Source organism: Nerophis lumbriciformis, linkage group LG36 (genome assembly GCF_033978685.3).
Source record: "Nerophis lumbriciformis linkage group LG36, RoL_Nlum_v2.1, whole genome shotgun sequence".
NCBI classification, from domain to species: Eukaryota; Metazoa; Chordata; class Actinopteri; order Syngnathiformes; family Syngnathidae; genus Nerophis; species Nerophis lumbriciformis.
The window spans coordinates 19,322,099-19,347,267 of NC_084583.2; the positions used below are offsets into that span (position 1 = coordinate 19,322,099).

Consider the following 25,169-nt stretch of genomic DNA (forward strand, 5'->3'; position numbering starts at 1 on the left):
GGTTAGAAAAATAGTGACAGAGGATAGAACAAGGATGGACAATTCAACCCTTAACTCAACAATGAGTAGATGAGTGATATGTGTGTGTATATGTGTAAATAAATGAACACTGAAATTCAAGTATTTATTTTATATATATATATATATATATATATATATATATATATATATATATATATATATATATATATATATATATATTAGAGATGCGCGGATAGGCAATTATTTCATCCGCAACCGCATCAGAAAGTCGTCAACCATCCGCCATCCACCCGATGTAACATTTGATCAGAACCGCAACCGCCCGCACCCGCCCGTTGTTATATATCTAATATAGACGATGCAAGGCATTAGTGAGGTTATAAAGCTTTTGCCTGTTAAAGAAAGGAGACTGATCCAATGCAGCACAGACATTCGCGTGCCACGCTGTCACGACCCAGACGCACACCAGTGCGCAATCATATGGGAGCCGCGCTGAGCGCACCTCCAAGCGCGTCTCGCTGCCGGCGGCGGCCGAGTATGGGCCCGACGCTCCAGCGCCATCCATTTTCAGGGCTAGTTGATTCGGCAGGTGGGTTGTTACACACTCCTTAGCAGGTTCCGACTTCCATGGCCACCGTCCTGCTGTCTAAATCAACCAGGGTGAGCCCCACCCCTTTCGTGAGCGCACTGCGCGCGGAGTGACCCCTGTTACGCGCCCCCGGCAACAGGGGTGGCGGGCAGGTAAGCTGCGCGGGCGGAGCGCGCGGAGTGACCCCTGTTACGAGCCCCCGGCCACGGGGGTGGCGGGCAGGTAAGCTGCTTACCTGCTGCGCGTGACGCCGGCCGCGGCGAAGGCGGACAAGGCGGGGTGTCGGTGCGGTGGGCGCGGTGGTGACCCTGGATGTGCGTCGGGCCCTTCTCGCGGATCGCCTCAGCTACGGCTCCCGGTGGGGCCCTCTCGGGGGAAGGGGCCTCGGTCCCGGACCCCGGCGAGGCGTCCCTTCTCCGCTCCGTAAAAGTGTCCATCTCTTTTTTTTTTTTCTTCTGTTGTGGCATATGCTGCAGGTGCCTGCTCGTTTTTCGTATGTGGGTAACAACATTTAACTATGTATATATATTTCCGAATTGGTTTAACTGCCACCCGCCTGAATCTATTTAAAATCTTTTTTTTTTTTATTTCAACCGCCCGACCCGACCCGCGGATAAAATCAAATTTTTTTTAATTTCATCCGCCCGATCCGCGGATAATCCGCGGACTCCGCGGTTGTGCCCGCAAACCGCGCATCTCTAATATATATATATATATATATAATGAAATAAATATATATATAGCTGGAATTCACTGAAAGTCAAGTATTTCTTATATATATATATATATATATATATATATATATATATATATATATATATATATATATATATATATGAAATACTTGACTTGGTGAATTCTAGCTGTAAATATACTCCTCCCCTCTTAGCCCCGCCCCCAACCACGCCCCCACCCCACCCCGACCACGCCCCCGCCCCCACCCCCCACCTCCCGAAATCGGAGGTCTCAAGGTTGGCAAGTATGAAAACAGCGCTCAGGGAGACATGCAGGAAATGTAACAAAAATGAGAGTGCTGACAGGAAATACACAACCAGACAAGGAAACAAACAAAGTGACAGATCAAATGACAATACATTTTACGGTGTTCTTTACAGCATATTACTGTAAATTGAACAGAAACTACCATTATTTTTGCAGTAAAATTCTGTTGACTGAGCTGCCATAATTTTACTGTAAAATCGTGTTTTTAACGGTGTATTACTGTAAATGGAAAAACAAAAAAACAATTTTTACAGTAGAAAAACTGGCAGCTAAGAATAAAAAAAGAACGTGTACTGTTTTTACACGAACAGTATAATGTTGTACAAACCAATGTAAACCTAAAAGTAATATTCTGTTTTTATATTTACTGTAAAAAAATCACTATTTTACAGTAACATTTTGTAAATGTAAAGTTTTTACTGTAAAATCAACAGTATATTTAAAAAAAAATAAAAAAATAAAAAATAAAATATATATATATATATATATATATATATATATATATATATAGTCATGTCTGTGTTGATCATGTTTTTGTTTGGCCATGTGCTGTTTGTTTTTTGGACACTTTCTTAGTTCCTGGTTGTTCACTCCCTTGTTTTGTTTCCATAGCAACCCATTCGTTTTCACCTGTCATGTCACGCACCAGTTTCACGTTTTGAGTCACGCACCTGTTGTTAATCATGTCTGTGTCATTTAAGCTTTTCATTTTCTGTTGGTCAGTGTGGCGACATCATACCCCCGACACACTCTCCACACACCCTTATGACCCTTGCTGCTCTTTTTCGTGACGTTTTCTCGTCCAAGTAAGTTTTATTTATTCATGCCATAGTTTGCAAGTTTTGTTTCATTGTTCATAGTTTCTGCCTTTGTGCAAGTTTTGTGTTTATAGTCAAGTTTTGTACTTCCGCCGTTGCGCGCGCCTTTTGTTTATTCATTTTTTGAGTGTTAAAATTAAATATGTATTCACCTGCACGTCATGTCTGGTCCAAATCATTTGCACCTCGGGAGAACAAACCACGCCATAGTCCTAGTCTACACGTATTTATATATATATATATATATATATATATATATATATATATATATATATATATATATATATATTATATATATATATTAGGGGTGTGGGAAAAAATGTATTCAAATTCGAATCACAATTCAGAATCGATTCTCATTTTTAAAAAATCGATTTAAAAAAAATAAAAAATAAAATATATATATATATATATATATATATATATATAGTTTTTTTTTTTTTTATGAATAAATCCAACAAAACAATACACAGCAATACCATAACAATGCCATCCAATTCCAAAAGCAAACTCGACCCAGCAACACTCAGAAGTGCAATAAACAGAGCAATTGAGAGGAGACACAGAACAAACAAAAGTAGTGAAACAAAAATGAATATTATCAACAACAGTATCAATATTAGTTACAATTTCAACATAGCAGTGATTAAAAATCCCTCATTGACATTATCATTCGACATTTATAAAATAAAAAAAGAACAATAGTGTCACAGTGGCTTACACTTGCATCACATCTCATAAGCTTGACAACACACTGTGTCCTATATTTTCACAAAGATAAAATAAGTCATATTTTTGCTTCATTTAATAATTAAAACAAATCTACATTATTGCAATCAGTTGATAAAACATTGTCCTTTACAATTATAAAAGCTTTTTACAAAAATCTACTACTCTGCTTGCATGTCAGCAGACTGGGGTAGATCCTGCTGAAATTCTATGTATTGAAGGAATAGACAATCCTTTTGAATCGGGAAAATATCCTTTTTGAATCAAGAATCGTGTTGGTTTGAAAAAAAAAAAATCGATTTTGAATCTAATCGTGACCCCAAGAATCGATATTGAATCGAATAAGGTTATCCAAAAAATAGCGCTCGATACCGTAGTAGAGCGCAATATATGTATGTGTGGGAAAAAAAATCACAAGACTATTTCATCTCTACAGGCCTGTTTCATGAGGGGGGGTTCCCTCAATCATCAGGAGATTTTAATGGGAGCATTCACATACCATGGTTTATATAGGGCACAGAGTGGGTGGGTACAGGCTGGCGTAGGGGCGTGGTGATTGGCTCATGTGTTACCTAGGAGGTGTTTCTGTCTGTGGCGGCATGCTGTTACAATTTCGCTGCGCTTGTTGAGGGATGACAGGTCTGGACGGTAAATAATAAACAGTTTCTCTTTCAAGCATAGGTTGCATCTTTTATTACCACTATTGTAAGGTGTGCTGGATGCAAGAATTTGCCATGTTATTGAATATTCAACATTATTGTCTTTGAGGTCCCAAAGACTCAGCAAACACATTTGGGACCTCAAAGACAATAATGTTGAATATTCAATAACATGGCAAATTCTTGCATCCAGCACACCTTACAATAGTGGTAATAAAAGATGCAACCTATGCTTGAAAGAGAAACTGTTTATTATTTACCGTCCAGACCTGTCATCCCTCAACAAGCGCAGCGAAATTGTAACAGCATGCCGCCACAGACGGAAACACCTCCTAGGTAACACATGAGCCAATCACCACGCCCCTACGCCAGCCTGTACCCACCCACTCTGTGCCCTATATAAACCATGGTATGTGAATGCTCCCATTAAAATCTCCTGATGATTGAGGGAACCCCCCTTCATGAAACAGGCCTGTAGAGATGAAATAGTCTTGTGATTTTTTTCCCCACACATACATATATATATATATATATATATATATATATATATATATATATATATATATATATATATATATATTAGGGCTGTGATTATACATATATATATTAGGGCTGTGATTATACATATATATATATATATATATATATATATATATATTTATATATATATATATATAAAGTCAAGTATTTCTTATATATATATATATATATATGAAATAGTCAAGTATTTCTTATATATATATATATATAATAAAAGAAATATATATTTATAGCTAGAATTCACTGAAAGTCAAGTATTTCTTATATATATATATATATATATATATATATATATATATATATAATTAATAAGGCAGCGCGGTGGCATGTGCCTCACATTACGAAGGTCCTGAGATCAATCCTGGGCTCGGGATCTTTCTGTGTGGAGTTTGCATGTTCTCCCCGTGACTGCGTGGGTTCCCTCCGGGTACCCCGGCTTCCTCCCACCTCCAAAGACATGCACCTGGGAATAGGCCCCTCCCACCTCCAAAGACATGCACCTGGGAATAAGCCCCTCCCACCTCCAAAGACATGCACCTGGGAATAGGCTGATTGGCAACACTAAATGGGCCCTAGTGTGTGAATGTGAGTGTGAATGTTGTCTGTCTATCTGTGTTGGCCCTGCGATGAGGTGGCGACTTGTCCAGGGTGTACGCCGCCTTCCGCCCGAATGCAGCTGAGATAGGCTCCGGCACCCCCCGCCTCCCCGAAAGGGACAAGCAGTAGAAAATGGATGGATGTATATATAATTAATAATGAAATCCAGAGGCAAATTTCTACATGATGCGCTGTTCCAAGCGGCCCTCTGCCATGTGGCCCCTAATGAAAACCAGTTTGACATCCCTGATCTACACCTTTCAGCATAGTACACAACATGTTGGGTCTCCTAAAGCAAACAGACGTGCAGCAGGTTAATTGTTGATGCATCTAATGCAGTGTAGCATTTCAAAATAAAGACCCAGAAGGCTCGATGCCTGGAACAATAAGACGTGGTGCCACATCTCCATATGTCACTTGCTTTTCTCTGCATAATTAGGGCAGTGATGGGTGGATGTGTTTGTGCAGAGCAGGTGAAATCTTTGTTTTTTTCCCCCTGACAGCAGAGTGATCCTGCTGCGACTGGCTGGCTTTTTGCAATACAACAACGCTTCGGTTACGTAACCCGGCGGTGTGAAGGAGGGCGAAGCGGCGTATGCTTCTAGTGTTGGTGCAAGTTTGGGTACACCCAGTGGGAACCGGGGACTGACCTCTGGAGTGGGAGTCTCCCGCCGTGCTGTCGACGGGCGCCTTCTTTATGGCCGAGGAGCGGTAGACGATGTGCGACCTTCCTCCCGCTGCCCCCTCCTCCTCCTCGATCGCCCCGTCGCCTCTTTCCACTGGCTCGATAAAGAACTCCTCTTGCTCCGTCCTGATCATGCCCGCCTACAAATTCAAACCAAGATGTTGGTGACAGGGCAAAAAAGCATTGAGTTGTGTTCAATGTTCCCTCTCATTTTTAATGTTTGTGAGCAAACGCACAAACTCCCTGAGCATTGAGTGGAGCACATGTGAGCAACATCAGACGTGCACACCGTGGCCACACCAGCGTCACACCTGTCCCAAACCTGACATCATAACAATTTAAATGTTTTATTAAAATCATTTTCTGATATAAGTGATTTTGCCCTCTTACAATGACAATAACAAATTAAAGCTGCAAGCAGCGTTGGTCGGGCCCGCGTATTTGGCAGGTGCTAGTCCTAAGTGTCCCAATACTTTTGTCCAGTTTTAGTCCCAAGTGTCCCAATACTTTGGGCAAGTTGTAGTCCTAAGTGTCCCAATACTTTTGTCAAGTTGTAGTCCCAAGTGTCCCAATACTTTTGTCCAGTTTTCGGCCTAAGTGTCCCAATACTTTTGTCCAGTTTTCGGCCTAAGTGTCCCAATACTTTTGTCTAGTGTACCTACCTTGTCTGCATTGTGTGGGCACGTTGGTGCTTCCTGCTTTTAAGCAGCCATCTTAAAAAAACAGCAGCGCAGCAGCATCAGCGCAGCGGGTCTTTGAAGGGTCATAAAATCAAAACCGGAGCAGGTATTAAAACGTTGTTCTGTTATTTTATACACAAGGGTTTAATCTCTCCCCTGTGTTAGTTTGAAGCCGAAACGACAAAAGCGCTCAGAGGACATAGTTTTTGAAGGAAAGTGACCGGTTTTTACAAAACAATTGTTTTGAAGGGGGAATAGCAAACTTCCTGTTGATTTTTGCTGGGGCTTGTCAATTTATGAAATGTAGGTCTAAGTGAGCCCTACATAGAGGTTTTTGTTTCATGTCTCTCCGACCTTCCCAGTGGGAGTTACAGGCAGTTTTGTCCGTTTTTTCATCCGAGGAGCAGTTTTTTGTGCGTTTCATTAAAAAATTGCGCTAGAGCACAATTTTGAGATTTGGGGTTAGGTTTTTTTTTTATTAGATCGCAATTTTTGCCAGTCCTGATGTGTGTGTTCAGTTCGGTGAGTTTTGAAGCATGTTAAGGGGGTCAAATTACAGCTCAAAGAGGCAAAAGTGACTGTTTTTAGTACTTTTTTGTCTTGAAGGGGGAATTGCCAACTTCCTGTTGATTCTAAGTCAGACCTACATACAGGTTTTTGTTTCATGTCTCTCCGATCTTCCTAGTGGGAGATATAGGCAGTCTAGTTTTTTTTTTTCCTAGGGGGCGCTAGAGCGCAATTTTGAGTTTTGAGGTTTGTTTTTTTTAAAAAAAGGTAATTTTCGCAGGTCCTGATGTGTGGGTCAAATATGGTGAGTTTTGAAGCATGTTAAGTGGGTCAAATTACAGTTTAATGTGGCGGCGGAAGAATAAAGAATAAAGAATAAAACCTTACAAATTCAATAGGTCCTTATGTCCCATTGGGCCATGCGGGCCCTAAAAAACATGTTTTTCATGACCTATGTGCTAGTATTGAATGTCTGGCTGCGGGTCCTGCCTTTAAAAGAAATGCTACCCCTTTCAGCATACTTGCCAACCCTCCCGGATTTTCCGGGAGACTCCCGAAATTCAGCGCCTCTCCCGAAAACCTCCCGGGACAAATTTTCTCCCGAAAATCTCCCGAAATTCAGGCGGACTCAGGTCCTCCACAATATAAAAAAGCGTACCAGCCCAATCACGTTATAACTACAGAATAATGGAGGGCGAGTTCTTGGTTTCTTATGTGGGTTTATTGTTAGGCAGTTTCATTAACGTCCTCCCAGCGTGGCAACAACACACAACAACAGCAGTCACTTCTTTGTATACCGTAAAGCAGTTCGTCTGCCGTAAACAGCAATGTTGTGACACTCTTAAACAGGACAATACTGCCATCTAGTGCATTTGATGAAAGCACTTTTGTGCGTGCCACACAGCAATGCATCATCAGAGAGGGTATTCAGCATGGTTCGAAAAATAGTGACAGAGAATAGAACAAGGATGGACAATTCAACCCTTAACGCAACAATGAGTAGATGAGTGTTATGTGTGTGTATATGTGTAAATAAATGAATACTGAAATTCAAGTATTTATTTTATATATATAAATAATATATATATATATATATATATATATATATGTATATATATATATATATATAGCTAGAATTCACTGAACGTCAAGTATTTCTTATATATATATATATATATATATATATATATATATATATATGTATATATATATATATATGAAATACTTGACTTGGTGAATTCTAGCTGTAAATATACTCCTCCCCTTTTAGCCGTTTCACCAATCAAATACAGTCACTGGTGACGTTTGACTCCGTTTCACCAATCAAATGCAGTCACTGGTGACGTTTGACTCCGTTTCACCAATCAAATGCAGTCACTGGTGACGTTTGACTCCGTTTCACCAATCAAATGCAGTCACTGGTGACGTTTGACTCCGTTTCACCAATCAAATGCAGTCACTGGTGACGTTTGACTCCGTTTCACCAATCAAATACAGTCACTGGTGATGTTTGACTCCGTTTCACCAATCAAATGCAGTCAAAGGTGACGTTTGACTCTGTTTCACCAATCAAATACAGTCACTGGTGACGTTTGACTCCGTTTCACCAATCAAATGCAGTCACTGGTGACGTTTGACTCCGTTTCACCAATCAAATGCAGTCACTGGTGACGTTTGACTCTGTTTCACCAATCAAATGCAGTCACTGGTGACGTTTGACTCTGTTTCACCAATCAAATGCAGTCACTGGTGACGTTTGACTCCGTTTCACCAATCAAATACAGTCACTGGTGACTTTTGACTCCGTTTCACCAATCAAATGCAGTCACTGGTGACGTTTGACTCCGTTTCACCAATCAAATGCAGTCACTGGTGACGTTTGACTCTGTTTCACCAATCAAATACAGTCACTGGTGACGTTTGACTCCGTTTCACCAATCAAATACAGTCACTGGTGACTTTTGACTCCGTTTCACCAATCAAATGCAGTCACTGGTGACGTTTGACTCCGTTTCACCAATCAAATGCAGTCACAGGTGACGTTTGACTCTGTTTCACCAATCAAATACAGTCACTGGTGACTTTTGACTCCGTTTCACCAATCAAATGCAGTCACTGGTGACGTTTGACTCTGTTTCACCAATCAAATGCAGTCACTGGTGACGTTTGACTCCGTTTCACCAATCAAATGCAGTCACTGGTGACGTTTGACTCTGTTTCACCAATCAAATGCAGTCACTGGTGACGTTTGACTCCGTTTCACCAATCAAATGCAGTCACTGGTGACGTTTGACTCCGTTTCACCAATCAAATGCAGTCACTGGTGACGTTTGACTCCGTTTCACCAATCAAATGCAGTCACTGGTGACGTTTGACTCCGTTTCACCAATCAAATGCAGTCACTGGTGACGTTTGACTCCGTTTCACCAATCAAATGCAGTCACTGGTGACGTTTGACTCCGTTTCACCAATCAAATACAGTCACTGGTGACTTTTGACTCCGTTTCACCAATCAAATGCAGTCACTGGTGACGTTTGACTCCGTTTCACCAATCAAATGCAGTCACTGGTGACGTTTGACTCTGTTTCACCAATCAAATGCAGTCACTGGTGACGTTTGACTCCGTTTCACCAATCAAATGCAGTCACTGGTGACGTTTGACTCCGTTTCACCAATCAAATACAGTCACTGGTGACTTTTGACTCCGTTTCACCAATCAAATACAGTCACTGGTGACGTTTGACTCCGTTTCACCAATCAAATGCAGTCACTGGTGACGTTTGACTCCGTTTCACCAATCAAATGCAGTCACTGGTGACGTTTGACTCCGTTTCACCAATCAAATGCAGTCACTGGTGACGTTTGACTCCGTTTCACCAATCAAATGCAGTCACTGGTGACGTTTGACTCTGTTTCACCAATCAAATGCAGTCACTGGTGACGTTTGACTCCGTTTCACCAATCAAATGCAGTCACTGGTGACGTTTGACTCTGTTTCACCAATCAAATGCAGTCACTGGTGACGTTTGACTCCGTTTCATCAATCAGTCACAGGTGACGTTTGACTCCGTTTCACCAATCAAATACAGTCACTGGTGACGTTTGACTCCGTTTCACCAATCAAATGCAGTCACTGGTGACGTTTGACTCCGTTTCACCAATCAAATGCAGTCACAGGTGACGTTTGACTCCGTTTCACCAATCAAATACAGTCACTGGTGACGTTTGACTCCGTTTCACCAATCAAATACAGTCACTGGTGACGTTTGACTCCGTTTCACCAATCAAATGCAGTCACTGGTGACGTTTGACTCCGTTTCACCAATCAAATGCAGTCACTGGTGACGTTTGACTCTGTTTCACCAATCAAATGCAGTCACTGATGACGTTTGATTCCGTTTCACCAATCAAATACAGTCACTGGTGACTTTTGACTCCGTTTCACCAATCAAATACAGTCACTGGTGACGTTTGACTCTGTTTCACCAATCAAATGCAGTCACAGGTGACGTTTGACTCCGTTTCACCAATCAAATGCAGTCACTGGTGACGTTTGACTCCGTTTCACCAATCAAATGCAGTCACAGGTGACGTTTGACTCCGTTTCACCAATCAAATGCAGTCACTGGTGACGTTTGACTCCGTTTCACCAATCAAATGCAGTCACTGGTGACGTTTGACTCCGTTTCACCAATCAAATGCAGTCACTGGTGACGTTTGACTCCGTTTCACCAATCAAATGCAGTCACTGGTGACGTTTGACTCCGTTTCACCAATCAAATGCAGTCACTGGTGACGTTTGACTCCGTTTCACCAATCAAATGCAGTCACTGGTGACTTTTCACTCTGTTTCACCAATCAAATGCAGTCACTGGTGACGTTTGACTCTGTTTCACCAATCAAATGCAGTCACTGGTGACGTTTGACTCCGTTTCACCAATCAAATACAGTCACTGGTGACGTTTGACTCCGTTTCACCAATAAAATGCAGTCACTGGTGACGTTTGACTCCGTTTCACCAATCAAATGCAGTCACTGGTGACGTTTGACTCCGTTTCACCAATCAAATACAGTCACTGGTGACGTTTGACTCCGTTTCACCAATCAAATGCAGTCACTGGTGACGTTTGACTCCGTTTCATCAATCAAATGCAGTCACAGGTGACGTTTGACTCCGTTTCATCAATCAAATGCAGTCACAGGTGACGTTTGACTCTGTTTCACCAATCAAATACAGTCACTGGTGACGTTTGACTCCGTTTCACCAATCAAATGCAGTCACTGGTGACGTTTGACTCCGTTTCACCAATCAAATGCAGTCACTGGTGACGTTTGACTCCGTTTCACCAATCAAATGCAGTCACTGGTGACGTTTGACTCCGTTTCACCAATCAAATGCAGTCACTGGTGACGTTTGACTCCGTTTCACCAATCAAATGCAGTCACTGGTGACTTTTCACTCCGTTTCACCAATCAAATGCAGTCACTGGTGACGTTTGACTCCGTTTCACCAATCAAATGCAGTCACTGGTGACGTTTGACTCCGTTTCACCAATCAAATGCAGTCACTGGTGACGTTTGACTCCGTTTCACCAATCAAATACAGTCACTGGTGACGTTTGACTCCGTTTCACCAATCAAATGCAGTCACTGGTGACGTTTGACTCCGTTTCACCAATCAAATGCAGTCACTGGTGACGTTTGACTCCGTTTCACCAATCAAATACAGTCACTGGTGACGTTTGACTCCGTTTCACCAATCAAATGCAGTCACTGGTGACGTTTGACTCCGTTTCATCAATCAAATGCAGTCACAGGTGACGTTTGACTCCGTTTCATCAATCAAATGCAGTCACAGGTGACGTTTGACTCTGTTTCACCAATCAAATACAGTCACTGGTGACGTTTGACTCCGTTTCACCAATCAAATGCAGTCACTGGTGACGTTTGACTCCGTTTCACCAATCAAATGCAGTCACTGGTGACGTTTGACTCCGTTTCACCAATCAAATGCAGTCACTGGTGACGTTTGACTCCGTTTCACCAATCAAATGCAGTCACTGGTGACGTTTGACTCCGTTTCACCAATCAAATGCAGTCACTGGTGACGTTTGACTCCGTTTCACCAATCAAATGCAGTCACTGGTGACGTTTGACTCTGTTTCACCAATAAAATGCAGTCACTGGTGACGTTTGACTCCGTTTCACCAATCAAATACAGTCACTGGTGACGTTTGACTCCGTTTCACCAATCAAATGCAGTCACTGGTGACGTTTGACTCTGTTTCACCAATCAAATACAGTCACTGGTGACGTTTGACTCCGTTTCATCAATCAAATGCAGTCACAGGTGACGTTTGACTCTGTTTCACCAATCAAATACAGTCACTGGTGACGTTTGACTCCGTTTCACCAATCAAATGCAGTCACTGGTGACGTTTGACTCCGTTTCACCAATCAAATGCAGTCACTGGTGACGTTTGACTCCGTTTCACCAATCAAATGCAGTCACTGGTGACGTTTGACTCTGTTTCACCAATCAAATGCAGTCACTGGTGACGTTTGACTCTGTTTCACCAATCAAATGCAGTCACTGGTGACGTTTGACTCTGTTTCACCAATCAAATGCAGTCACTGGTGACGTTTGACTCTGTTTCACCAATCAAATGCAGTCACTGGTGACGTTTGACTCTGTTTCACCAATCAAATGCAGTCACTGGTGACGTTTGACTCCGTTTCACCAATCAAATGCAGTCACTGGTGACGTTTGACTCCGTTTCACCAATCAAATGCAGTCACTGGTGACGTTTGACTCCGTTTCACCAATCAAATGCAGTCACTGGTGACGTTTGACTCCGTTTCACCAATCAAATGCAGTCACTGGTGACGTTTGACTCTGTTTCACCAATCAAATGCAGTCACTGGTGACGTTTGACTCCGTTTCACCAATCAAATACAGTCACTGGTGACTTTTGACTCCGTTTCACCAATCAAATGCAGTCACTGGTGACGTTTGACTCCGTTTCACCAATCAAATGCAGTCACTGGTGACGTTTGACTCCGTTTCACCAATCAAATGCAGTCACTGGTGACGTTTGACTCTGTTTCACCAATCAAATGCAGTCACTGGTGACGTTTGACTCTGTTTCACCAATCAAATACAGTCACTGGTGACGTTTGACTCCGTTTCACCAATCAAATACAGTCACTGTAAAGTTATGAACAGAATCGGTGACAAAGGGCAGCCTTGGCGGAGTCCAACCCTCACCGGAAACGTGTCCGACTTACTGCCGGCAATGCGGACCAAGCTCTGACACTGATCATACAGGGAGCGGACCGCCACAATCAGACAGTCCGAAACCCCATACTCTCTGAGCACTCCCCACAGGACTTCCCGAGGGACACGGTCGAATGCCTTCTCCAAGTCCACAAAGCACATGTAGACTGGTTGGGCAAACTCCCATGCACCCTCAAGGACCCTGCCGAGAGTATATAGCTGGTCCACAGTTCCACGACCAGGACGAAAACCACACTGTTCCTCCTGAATCCGAGGTTCGACTATCCGGCGTAGCCTCCTCTCCAGTACACCTGAATAGACCTTACCGGGAAGGCTGAGGAGTGTGATCCCACGATAGTTAGAACACACCCTCCGGTTCCCCTTTTTAAAGAGAGGAACCACCACCCCGGTCTGCCAATCCAGAGGCACTGCCCCCGATGTCCACGCGATGCTGCAGAGTCTTGTCAACCAAGACAGCCCCACAGCATCCAGAGCCTTAAGGAACTCCGGGCGGATCTCATCCACCCCCGGGGCCTTGCCACCGAGGAGCTTTTTAACTACGTCAGCAACCTCAGCCCCAGAAATAGGAGAGCCCACCACAGATTCCCCAGGCACTGCTTCCTCATAGGAAGACGTGTTGGTGGGATTGAGGAGGTCTTCGAAGTATTCCCTCCACCGATCCACAACTTCCGCAGTCGAGGTCAGCAGAACACCATCCGCACCATACACGGTGTTGGTAGTGCACTGCTTCCCCTTCCTGAGGCGGCGGATGGTGGTCCAGAATCGCTTCGAAGCCGTCTGGAAGTCGTTTTCCATGGCTTCCCCGAACTCCTCCCATGTCCGAGTTTTTGCCTCCGCGACCGCTGAAGCCGCACACCGTTTGGCCTGTCGGTACCTGTCCGCTGCCTCAAGAGTCCCATGAGCCAAAAGAACCCGATAGGACTCCTTCTTCAGCATGACGGCATCCCTCACCGCCGGTGTCCACCAACGGGTTCTAGGATTACTGCCACGACAGGCACCAACTACCTTGCGGCCACAGCTCCAATCAGCCGCCCCGACAATAGAGGTGCGGAACATGCTTTTTGCAGATGATTTGGTCCTGATGGCTTCATCTGGCCAGGATCTTCAGCTCTCACTGGATCGGTTCGCAGCTGAGTGTGAAGCGACTGGGATGAGAATCAGCACTTCCAAGTCCGAGTCCATGGTTCTCGCCCGGAAAAGGGTGGAGTGCCATCTCCGGGTTGGGGAGGAGATCTTGCCCCAAGTGGAGGAGTTCAAGTACCTCGGAGTCTTGTTCACGAGTGAGGGAAGAGTGGATCGTGAGATCGACAGGCGGATCGGTGCGGCGTCTTCAGTAATGCGGACGCTGTATCGATCCGTTGTGGTGAAGAAGGAGCTGAGCCGGAAGGCAAAGCTCTCAATTTACCGGTCGATCTACGTTCCCATCCTCACCTATGGTCATGAGCTTTGGGTTATGACCGAAAGGACAAGATCACGGGTACAAGCGGCCGAAATGAGTTTCCTCCGCCGGGTGGCGGGTCTCTCCCTTAGAGATAGGGTGAGAAGCTCTGTCATCCGGGGGGAGCTCAAAGTAAAGCCGCTGCTCCTCCACATGGAGAGGAGCCAGATGAGGTGGTTCGGGCATCTGGTCAGGATGCCACCCGAGCGCCTCCCTAAGGAGGTGTTTAGGGCATGTCCGACCGGTAGGAGGCCACGAGGAAGACCCAGGACACGTTGGGAAGACTATGTCTCCCGGCTGGCCTGGGAACGCCTCGGGATCCCCCGGGAGGAGCTGGACGAAGTGGCTGGGGAGAGGGAAGTCTGGGCTTCCCTGCTTAGGCTGCTGCCCCCGCGACCCGACCTCGGATAAGCGGAAGAAGATGGATGGATGGATGGATATATTATTGTTTTACTTGCTTAAGAGATATTCCTGGCTCTGAATTTGCTCATTGCTATGTTTATGTTTTTGTGCATTATTTGTTACGGTCATCATTAAACGAACAGGTTACTCATCAGTTACTCAGTACTTGAGTAGTTTTTTCACAACATACTTTTTACTTTTACTCAAGTAACTATATGGGTGACTACTCCTTACTTTTACTTGAGTAATAAATCTCTAAAGTAACAGTACTCTTACTTGAGTACAATTTTTGGCTACTCTACCCACTTCTGCACAATTCCCAGTTTCTCCATTCAGCATGTTCGAAAAGGAGAAGGAAGAAGCAGAGCTTATTTAATTATACCCCTTTTTCCTTTACATGGCAGTTGCTAACACTTTTGTTCACTTCCTGTTAGGGTTGTACGGCTAACCGGTATTAGTATAGTATCGCAATACTCCGCCTCGGAGGGTCATGACACTGTTTGTTTACTAGCAGAGGAGCATGTTCGGCAGCGCACAATCACGGAGTACTTGCAAGCAGACACAGTGTGTAGACAGAAAAGGGAGAACGGACGCATTTTGGCTTAAAAACTAACGGTAAAGGTGAAGCTGTAAAACTGAAACGAAGATGTGCTTTAAGACATGGCTAGCTAGCTCGCGGCTAAAGTCCATCCGCAGTCTGCAGTGTTTTAGCTACTTCTAAATCACTAATCTTCGTCTCCATGGCGACAAATAAAGTACGTTTCTTACAAGTATCATCCCTGCAGGACGAGGAATAGCTAAACATACTTCACTACACACCGTAGCTCACCGGCGTCACCACTAATGATGCCATGGGTGGATCTATACCTGACATCCACTGTAATGATACCAAATTTAGGAGCGTATCTAGTCGATGCTACTATGATTTTATTGATATTTTTTAGCATCACAAAATCTTCTTTAGTTTTTTCTAACATTTATATTATGTTTATAAAGTCAGTAAGTACGTCCCTGTCATGTCTGTGTGATCATGTTTTTGTTTTGGTCATGTTCGTTTTGGTTTTTGGACTTTTTGTGCACTTTTGTTTTGTCACCATAGCAACCATTAGTTTTCACCTGTCACGTCACGCACCTGTTTCACATTTTGAGTCACGCACCTGTTTTCGTTAATCATGTCTGTAGTATTTAAGTTCATTGTTTTCAGTTTGTCGTTCTGACGACATCCCCACATTTATGCTCTGCGAATTTCTGACTTTTTTTTCCATGTCCATCGCTCACGCTGCTCCTTTTTGTCCATGCCAAAGTAAGTTTTTGTTCCATGTGTATGGTCTTTTTGGGTTTCATAGTTTGTTCTCCGCCATTGTGCGCGCTTTTCGTTTGTACTTTTTTGCTATAGTCTTTTGGTTTCATAGTTTGTTCTCCGCCACTGTGCGCGCTTTTCGTTTGTACTTTTTTTTTTTATATATTCCCGTCTCGCCCGAGCCAACTTTCCGTTGCATCCCGGAAAAGCAAACACCCAGGACCAAGTCATGACAGTCCCTGGACACATGAGGACTTTGAATATGACCAATGTATGATCCTGTAACTACTTGGTATCGGATTGACACCCAAATTTGTGGTATCATCCAAAACTAATGTAAAGTATCAAAGAAGAGAAGAATAAGTGATTATTACATTTTAACAGAAGTGTAGATAGAACATGTTGAAAGAGAAAATAAGCAGATATTAACAGTAAATGAACAAGTAGATTAATAATCATTTTTTTTACCACTTGTGCCTTTGTTTGTTTACTTACTACTAACAGAAACGCTGTCTTGTACGTTCACTATTTTATTTAAGGACAAACTCGCAATAAGAAACATATGTTTAATGTACCCTAAGATTACAGTAGCTACAGTAAATTAAAAAAAAAAACAGAACGGGCTTTTAGTGAGAAAGGAGACAATTTGTGTTGCGCTCCAGGAATTGGGCTACCGAAATCAGCTTGTTAATGAGCAGAGCTATTAAAATTATAATTACGTCAAGTGTTGAGACAGTAACACATGTGCATTACCTCTTTTTTTTTTAACGTCAGAACACAGTCTGTTCACTTAAAATTTTGATTAGCAAATTAAAACAAATATTTTAGTAGCATTACTGAATTTACGAAAGAGAGGCACTTTGAAAACACCTGCAATGATTTAATCTCACAGAACAACCACAAGAATACACAATATCCATCTGATAGTATCAATCTAAACCACAGGTGTCAAACTCAAGGCCCGCGACATCATCATCACCTGGAAATGATATGTGTCAATAAGTACTTCATATTGTCTCACTAAATGTAATGGATTTTTTTTTTCATTTTGAAGGAAATAATATATGTACTGCTTGAAATTGCATACCTTTTAAACTTTAATAGTATCCAATATTGCAACAAATATTACAGTATATTATCATACTTTCCAACCATTTTTGGTCTAAATAAAAATAAATACTTATATATCTGCTTGACTATGCAAGCTACCCGTCAAATGAATACAAATGGCAATACATTTTACGGTGTTCTTTACTGTAAATTGAAAAAAAAATTTTTTACTGTAAAATCTTGTTTTTAATGGTGTATTATTGTAAATGGAAAAAAACCCCGATACATTTGTTTTTACAGTAAAAAAAAAACTGTCAGCTAAGTTGCTAGAATAATAAAAAAAAATGTGTACTGTTTTTCCGTTAACAATATAAAAAACTATTGTGGAGAATGCATATATGTTTAAGAGTTCTTTCTTTTTACATAGCCATGTTTAGAGCATCTAGTACTTTTCATTTGTATATTCTACTAGTTTCTCTTGTGTTTAGAGGTCTGTTTAGTGTCTTAAACCATCGGAATGTGAAATACAACCCCCACTCTTTTCTTATCAGTGTTGCGAGGGGGGAGAGATGGGGGCTTTCTTTGTGTGGCAGGAGTTGGCTTTTCCGTTTGAATGTCAGATCAACTAGAGTAGCTGATATGAATGTATTGGTCTAGGTCAGGGGTCGGCAACCCACGGCTCTTTAGCGCCGCCCTAGTGGCTCTCTGGAGCTTTTTCAAAAATGTATGAAAAATGGAAAAAGATGAGGGGGAAAAAAAATATTTTTGGTTTTAATATGGTTTCTGTAGGAGGACAAACATGACACAAACCTCCCTAATTGTTATAAAGTACACTGTTTATATTAAATATGCTTCACTGATTCAAGTATTTGGCGAGCGCCGTTTTGTCCTACTAATTTTGGCGGTCCTTGAACTCACCGTAGTTTGTTTACATGTATAACTTTTTCCGACTTTCTAGGACGTGTTTTATGCCACTTCTTTTTCTGTCTCATTTTGTCCACCAAACTTTTAAGGTTGTGCATGAAAGGTGAGTTTTGTTGATGTTATTGACTTGTTGGAGTGCTAATCGGGCATATTTGGTCACTGCATGACTGGAAGCTAATCGATGCTAACATGCTATTTAGGCTAGCTATATGTACATATTGCATCATTATGCCTCATTTGTGGGTATATTTGAGCTCATTTAGTTTCCTTTAAGTCCTCTTAATTCAATGTATATCTCATGACACACTATCTGTATATAATATGGCTTTTAATTTTTTGTGGCTCCAGACAGATTAGTTTTTTGTATTTTTGGTCCAATATGGCTCTTTCAACATTTTGGGTTGCCGACCTCTGGTCTAGGTGATTCTCCTAAAGCTTTAGTAAAACTTGATAATATTCCTATTCTGTCTTGGTGGTCCTTCTTACTCAGCATATATGTCATCGAAAGAACTTGGGATTGACCAGTAACTTGGATTCCCTGGGAGGAAGAGCTGGTCTGACGCAACACTATGTAAATTTAATAGTAAAATTCTGGTAACTAAGCTGCCTTCTTTTTCCGTAAAAAAAAACAAACAGTTTTTATATTTACCTTAAAATGTTGCAAGAAATAAAAAAACACTTTTATAGTAACATTTTGTAAATGTAAAGTTTTTACTGTGAAATCTACAGTCTACTTAAAATATTTATACATAATTAATATTGAAATCCAGAGGCAAATTCATACATTATTCACTGCTACAAGCGGCCCTCTGATGGCAGCCCTCAATGAAAACCAGTTTGACATCCCTGATGTAAACCGAACATTATCCTCAATCATAATTATGAACACAACTCTCATTTTAATGAGACATATTTGTGTTTTTCTGCTATTTTATGTTAATAGTGTTATTACCAGAGTTGTTCACACTCACTGAACTTTCCCGATACCGAATCAAACACAGCATGTCAAATCCCTGCAGCTCATTGGCTAACCTGAAAAGTAGCACCAGCAAATCGCATTGTGTGTTTGCTATTGTCGAGTCACTTGTGTTGTGTAGCGTCCCGCTTCATTGTGTCAGTGTGAGCGTCGTCCTTGCTGCCTGCGACAACAAATATGACATTACAGCGAGTTGTAACATTGATTTGCTGCTGTTCATCTGCTGCTGGACGGACACACAATAGACTGACTGGCTATTGTCGTCAACATCATGAAAGCAGTGTGTGTTACAGTCGTCCCTCGCTACATCCGGCTTCAGATACTACACTACATTGCCAATATAAATAAAAACTTCTTTAAAGCATAGTCTGCATGTTTTGGGCCTACCGCATTAAAGGAGTCATATTATGATTTTTTTTCTGAATTTAAAACATTTCCTTGTGGTCTACATAACACATACTTGCCAACCTTGAGACCTCCGATTTCGGGAGGTGGGGGTTGGGGGGCGTGGTCGGGGGTGGGGCGGGGGGCGTGGTTGGGGGCGTGGTTAAGATATATATATATATATATATATATAAGAAATACTTGACTTTCAGGGAATTCTAGCTATATATATATATATATTTTATTAAATATATATATATATATATATATATATATATATATATATATATATATGTCTTAATAAGGTTATCCAAAAAATAGTGCTCGATACCGTAGTAGAGCGCAATATATGTATGTGTGGGGAAAAAAAATCACAAGACTATTTCATCTCTACAGGCCTGTTTCATGAGGGGGGGTTCCCTCAATCATCAGGAGATTTTAATGGGAGCATTCGCATACCATGGTTTATATAGGGCACAGAGTGGGTGGGTACAGGCTGGCCTAGGGGCGTGGTGATTGGTTCATGTGTTACCTAGGAGGTGTTTCTGTCTATGGCGGCATGTTGTTACAATTTCGCTGCGCTTGTTGAGGGATGACAGGTCTGGACGGTAGATAATAAACAGTTTCTCTTTCAAGCATAGGTTGCATCTTTTATTACCACTATTGTAAGGTGTGCTGGATGCAAGAATTTGCCATGTTATTGAATATTCAACATTATTGTCTTTGAGGTCCCAAATGTGTTTGCTGAGTTCTGTGGTATTTCGCAGGTTTTTGTTCCTGAAAGAAGCCTTGTGGTTGTTCCATCTGGTTTTGAATTCACCCTCGGTTAATCCTACATATGTGTCGGATGTGTTAATGTCCTTGCGTATTACCTTAGATTGGTAGACAACTGATGTTTGTAAGCATCCCCCGTTGAGGGGGCAATCAGGTTTCTTTCGACAGTTACATGCTTTGTTGGTTTTGGAGTCGTTCTGACTGGGGGTCGACGGCTCATTTGCAATTGTTTTGTTGTGGTTTGAGATGATTTGTCGTATATTGTTCATGCAGCTGTAGCTCAATTTGATGTTGTTCTTGTTGAATACTTTTCTTAGGTTGTTGTCTTTGGGAAAGTGTTTGTCAATCAGGTTGAGGAATTTGTGTCCAATGTTCGTTGAGACGTTTTTGCTGTATGGGGGGTTGTACCAGATGATGCCGTTTCGTTTTCTGTTCTTTTTTGGCTGGTTTCCTGGCGTGGGTTCATAGGTGAGGGTGAAATTGTATCCGCTTTCATCAAGGGCTTTTTGGTACGGGGGGGTTGCTTGGTCAAATTCAGCTTTGCTAGATGACAGCATCGATAGCCTTTTATTGATTCCGGTAGGTATTCTTTTTGTGGTGGTGGGTGGATGGTTGCTGTCATGGTGCACGTATTGGAGTGTTGTGTTGGGTTTCGTGAATGGTTGGTAGCTGTTATTTCTCAGGTCCAGACCTGTCATCCCTCAACAAGCGCAGTGAAATTGTAACAACATGCCGCCATAGACGGAAACACCTCCTAGGTAACACATGAACCAATCACCACGCCCCTAGGCCAGCCTGTACCCACCCACTCTGTGCCCTATATAAACCATGGTATGCGAATGCTCCCATTAAAATCTCCTGACGATTGAGGGTACCCCCCTCATGAAACAGGCCTGTAGAGATGAAATAGTCTTGTGATTTTTTTTCCCCACACATACATATATATATATATATATATATATATATATATATATATATATATATATATATACACACACACACACACACACACAGGTAAAAGCCAGTAAATTAGAATATTTTGAAAAACTTGATTTATTTCAGTAATTGCATTCAAAAGGTGTAACTTGTACATTATATGTATTCATTGCACACAGACTGATGCATTCAAATGTTTATTTCATTTAATTTTGATGATTTGAAGTGGCAACAAATGAAAATCCAAAATTCCGTGTGTCACAAAATTAGAATATTGTGTAAGGGTTAAATTTTGAAGACACCTGGTGCCACAAACTAATCAACTGATTAACTCAAAACACCTGCAAAGGGCTTTAAATGGTCTCTCAGTCCAGTTCTGAAGCCTACACAAACATGGGGAAGACTTCAGATTTGACAGCTGTCCAAAAGGCAACCATCGACACATTGCACAAGGAGGGAAAGACACAAAAGGTTATTGCTGAAGAGGCTGGCTGTTCTCAGAGCTCTGTGTCCAAACACATTAATGGAGAGGCAAAGGGAAGGAAAAACTGTGGTCAGAAAAAGTGTACAAGCGATAGGGATCACCGCGCCCTGGTCAAGATTGTGAAAAAAAAAAACATTCAAAAATGTGGGGGAGATTCAGAAGGAGTGGACAGCTGCTGGAGTCAGTGCTTCAAGATCCACCACCAAGAGACGCTTGAAAGACATGGGTTTCAACTGCCGCATACCTCGTGTCAAGCCACTGTTGACCAAGAAACAGCGCGAAAAGCGTCTCACCTGGGCTAAGGAAAAAAAGAGCTGGACTGCTGCTGAGTGGTCCAAAGTCATGTTTTCTGACGAAAGCAAATTTTGCATTTCCTTTGGAAATCGAGGTCCCAGAGTCTGGAGGAAGACAGGAGAGGCACAGGATCCACGTTGCCTGAAGTCTAGTGTAAAGTTTCCACCATCAGTGATGGTTTGGGGTGCCATGTCATCTGCTGGTGTCGGTCCACTCTGTTTCCTGAGATCCAGGGTCAACGCAGCCGTCTACCAGCAAGTTTTAGAGCACTTCATGCTTCCTGCTGCTGACCTGCTCTATGGAGATGGAGATTTCAAGTTCCAACAGGACTTGGCGCCTGCACACAGCGCAAAATCTACCCGTGCCTGGTTTACGGACCATGGTATTTCTGTTCTAAATTGGCCCGCCAACTCCCCTGACCTTAGCCCCATAGAAAATCTGTGGGGTATTGTGAAAAGGAAGATGCAGAATGCCAGACCCAAAAACGCAGAAGAGTTGAAGGCCACTATCAGAGCAACCTGGGCTCTCATAACACCTGAGCAGTGCCAGAAACTCATCGACTCCATGCCACGCCGCATTAACACAGTAATTGAGGCAAAAGGAGCTCCAACCAAGTATTGAGTATTGTACATGCTCATATTTTTCATTTTCATACTTTTCAGTTGGCCAACATTTCTAAAAATCCTTTTTTTGTATTAGCCTTAAGTAATATTCTAATTTTGTGACACACGGAATTTTGGATTTTCATTTGTTGCCACTTCAAATCATCAAAATTAAATGAAATAAACATTTGAATGCATCAGTCTGTGTGCAATGAATAAATATAATGTACAAGTTACACCTTTTGAATGCAATTACTGAAATAAATCAAGTTTTTCAAAATATTCAAATTTACTGGCTTTTACCTGTATATATATATAAGAAATACTTGACTTTCAGTGAATTCTAGCTATATAAAAATTTTTTTTATTAAATATATATATAAATAAAAGAAATACTTGAATTTCAGTGTTCATTTATGTACACATTTACACACACATAACACTCATCTACTCATTGTTGAGTTAAGGGTTGAATTGTCCATCCTTCTTCTATTCTCTGTCACTATTTCAGAACACACACATTATACAAATCTACATTATAAAATCAATAAGAAAACGGGAGCTCTAATTTGGGAGTCTGAATTAGGATCAGAAGTTCCTATATAAACATTGCGCACTCACGTCGCCTTTTTGTATTGATTACTGCAGCTGTGCACTGGATTCATTCACAAATACAAACTGCAACTCACAAACACTTGAGAGTTAGGCTCCACCATCAGAATGTGTACTTAAACTTATAAAGATCACATGGGTATTATTCAGTGAGTTGATTCACCAAAACTATCCTGTTATACAGGAGGAAAAAGCACACAGGACGTTTCAATTGTTCACAGACTGGTCGCGCTCATCAGAATGATAAGACACTTCCGGTCTGCAGGTGATAGCATTCAATTGGGAAGAAACGCCCTACTGCCCCCTACTGGCCAATGTGAATACTGATAAATGTGTAATGACAGCTCCAAAAACGAATTCAAACCACAAAATAAAATAAATAAATCAACACAAAAATGTGACACATTATGGGTGGGTCACATATGCATGTACAGTAGATGGCAGTATTGTCCTGTTTAAAAGTGTCACAACATTGCTGTTTACGGCAGACGAACTGCTTTACGGTATACAAAAACGTGACTGTGTTGTTACCGTGCTGGGAGGACGTTAATGAAACTGCCTAACAATAAACACACATAAGAAACCAAGAACTCGCCCTCGATCATTAGCTGTTCATATTGTGGGAAAGCGGACATGAGAACAGGCTGTCAACACGTCACTCAGGTCCGCATGGAGCTGGAGGGGGCGTGGCCTCCAGCTCCGCCTGAATTTCGGGAGATTTTCGGGAGAAAATTTGTCCCGGGAGGTTTTCGGGAGATGCGCTGAATTTCGGGAGTCTCCCGGAAAATCCGGGAGGGTTGGCAAGTATGACATAACATGTAATGGTGGTTCTTTGTCAAAATGTTGCATAGATGATGTTTTACACACCATCTTCAAGTCGCTTTCTGACAGTCGCTTCAGGATGCGCCGTTTTGTGGGCGGGTCTTATTTACGTGCCTCAGCTTCGGCAGCGTCTTCTCCACGTCACCTTTGTTGTAGCGGTGTAGCGTGCAAGGACGGGAGTGGAAGAAGTGTCAATAGATGGAGCTAACTGTTTTAATGACATTCACACTTTACTTCAATCAATAACGGAGCAGCATCTCCTCATCCGTGGCTCACTAGTGCAACAACAATGCCGGAAATGTGTTATCTCTCTAATAAGTAAAGTTCCTCGGGTGGATTATGTAAACTCACTACACCGGTATGTTTTTAGTAGAGATGTCCGATAATATCGGACTGCCGATATTATCGGCCGATAAATGCTTTAAAATGTAATATCGGAATTATGTAAACTCACTACACAGGTATGTTTTTAGTAGAGATGTCCGATAATATCGGACTGCCAATATTATCGGCCGATAAATGCTTTAAAATGTAATATCGGAAATTATCGGTATCGTTTTCAAAAAGTAAAATGTATGACTTTTTAAAACGCCGCTGTGTACACGGACGTAGGGAGAAGTACAGAGCGCCAATAAACCTTAAAGGCACTGCCATACCTGCTAACTTTTGAAATCAGAAAAACCTAGTAGCCAGGGTCCAGGGGCCCCGGTAGGTCCAGGACAAAGTCCTGGTGGGGGGTTCAGTGGGGCCCAACGCAAAATGATTATTAGCATTCAGACAGGTTAAAATGTTGCTAAAACCATCACTTTTCTATCAGTCACAGTGACTTTTCAAAACAAAAATATTACAGCAAAAATCATATGGGTTGATTGACATGTTTATTCTGTAAGCTAACTTCAATAGTTTGAAATTATTTTGACAGTTAATGCCAGTTATCCTGTCAACCTTTCACAAGACTTCAATTTGTTAATTGAAAGTTTAAACAGTATAAACACTTTTTACAGTAAACAAATGGTAAAACAGTACTAAACAATTCCATTAAAAAAAAAAATTGGTGTCATTATTAACTTTCTGTCCAAGCTTG

General features: G+C 41.9%; 1 protein-coding gene across 2 annotated transcripts in view; it reads right to left on the minus strand.

Moving 5' to 3' along the window:
• LOC133577040 (A disintegrin and metalloproteinase with thrombospondin motifs 2-like) overlaps positions 1-25,169 on the minus strand; it is a 550,759-nt gene that overhangs the window by 285,092 nt on the left and 240,498 nt on the right. For both annotated transcript variants that reach the window (XM_061930552.1, XM_061930551.1), the window contains exon 3: positions 5,567-5,741. In XM_061930552.1, coding sequence (XP_061786536.1) covers positions 5,567-5,741 — 175 coding nt within the window. The remainder of the gene's footprint in view (positions 1-5,566; positions 5,742-25,169) is intronic.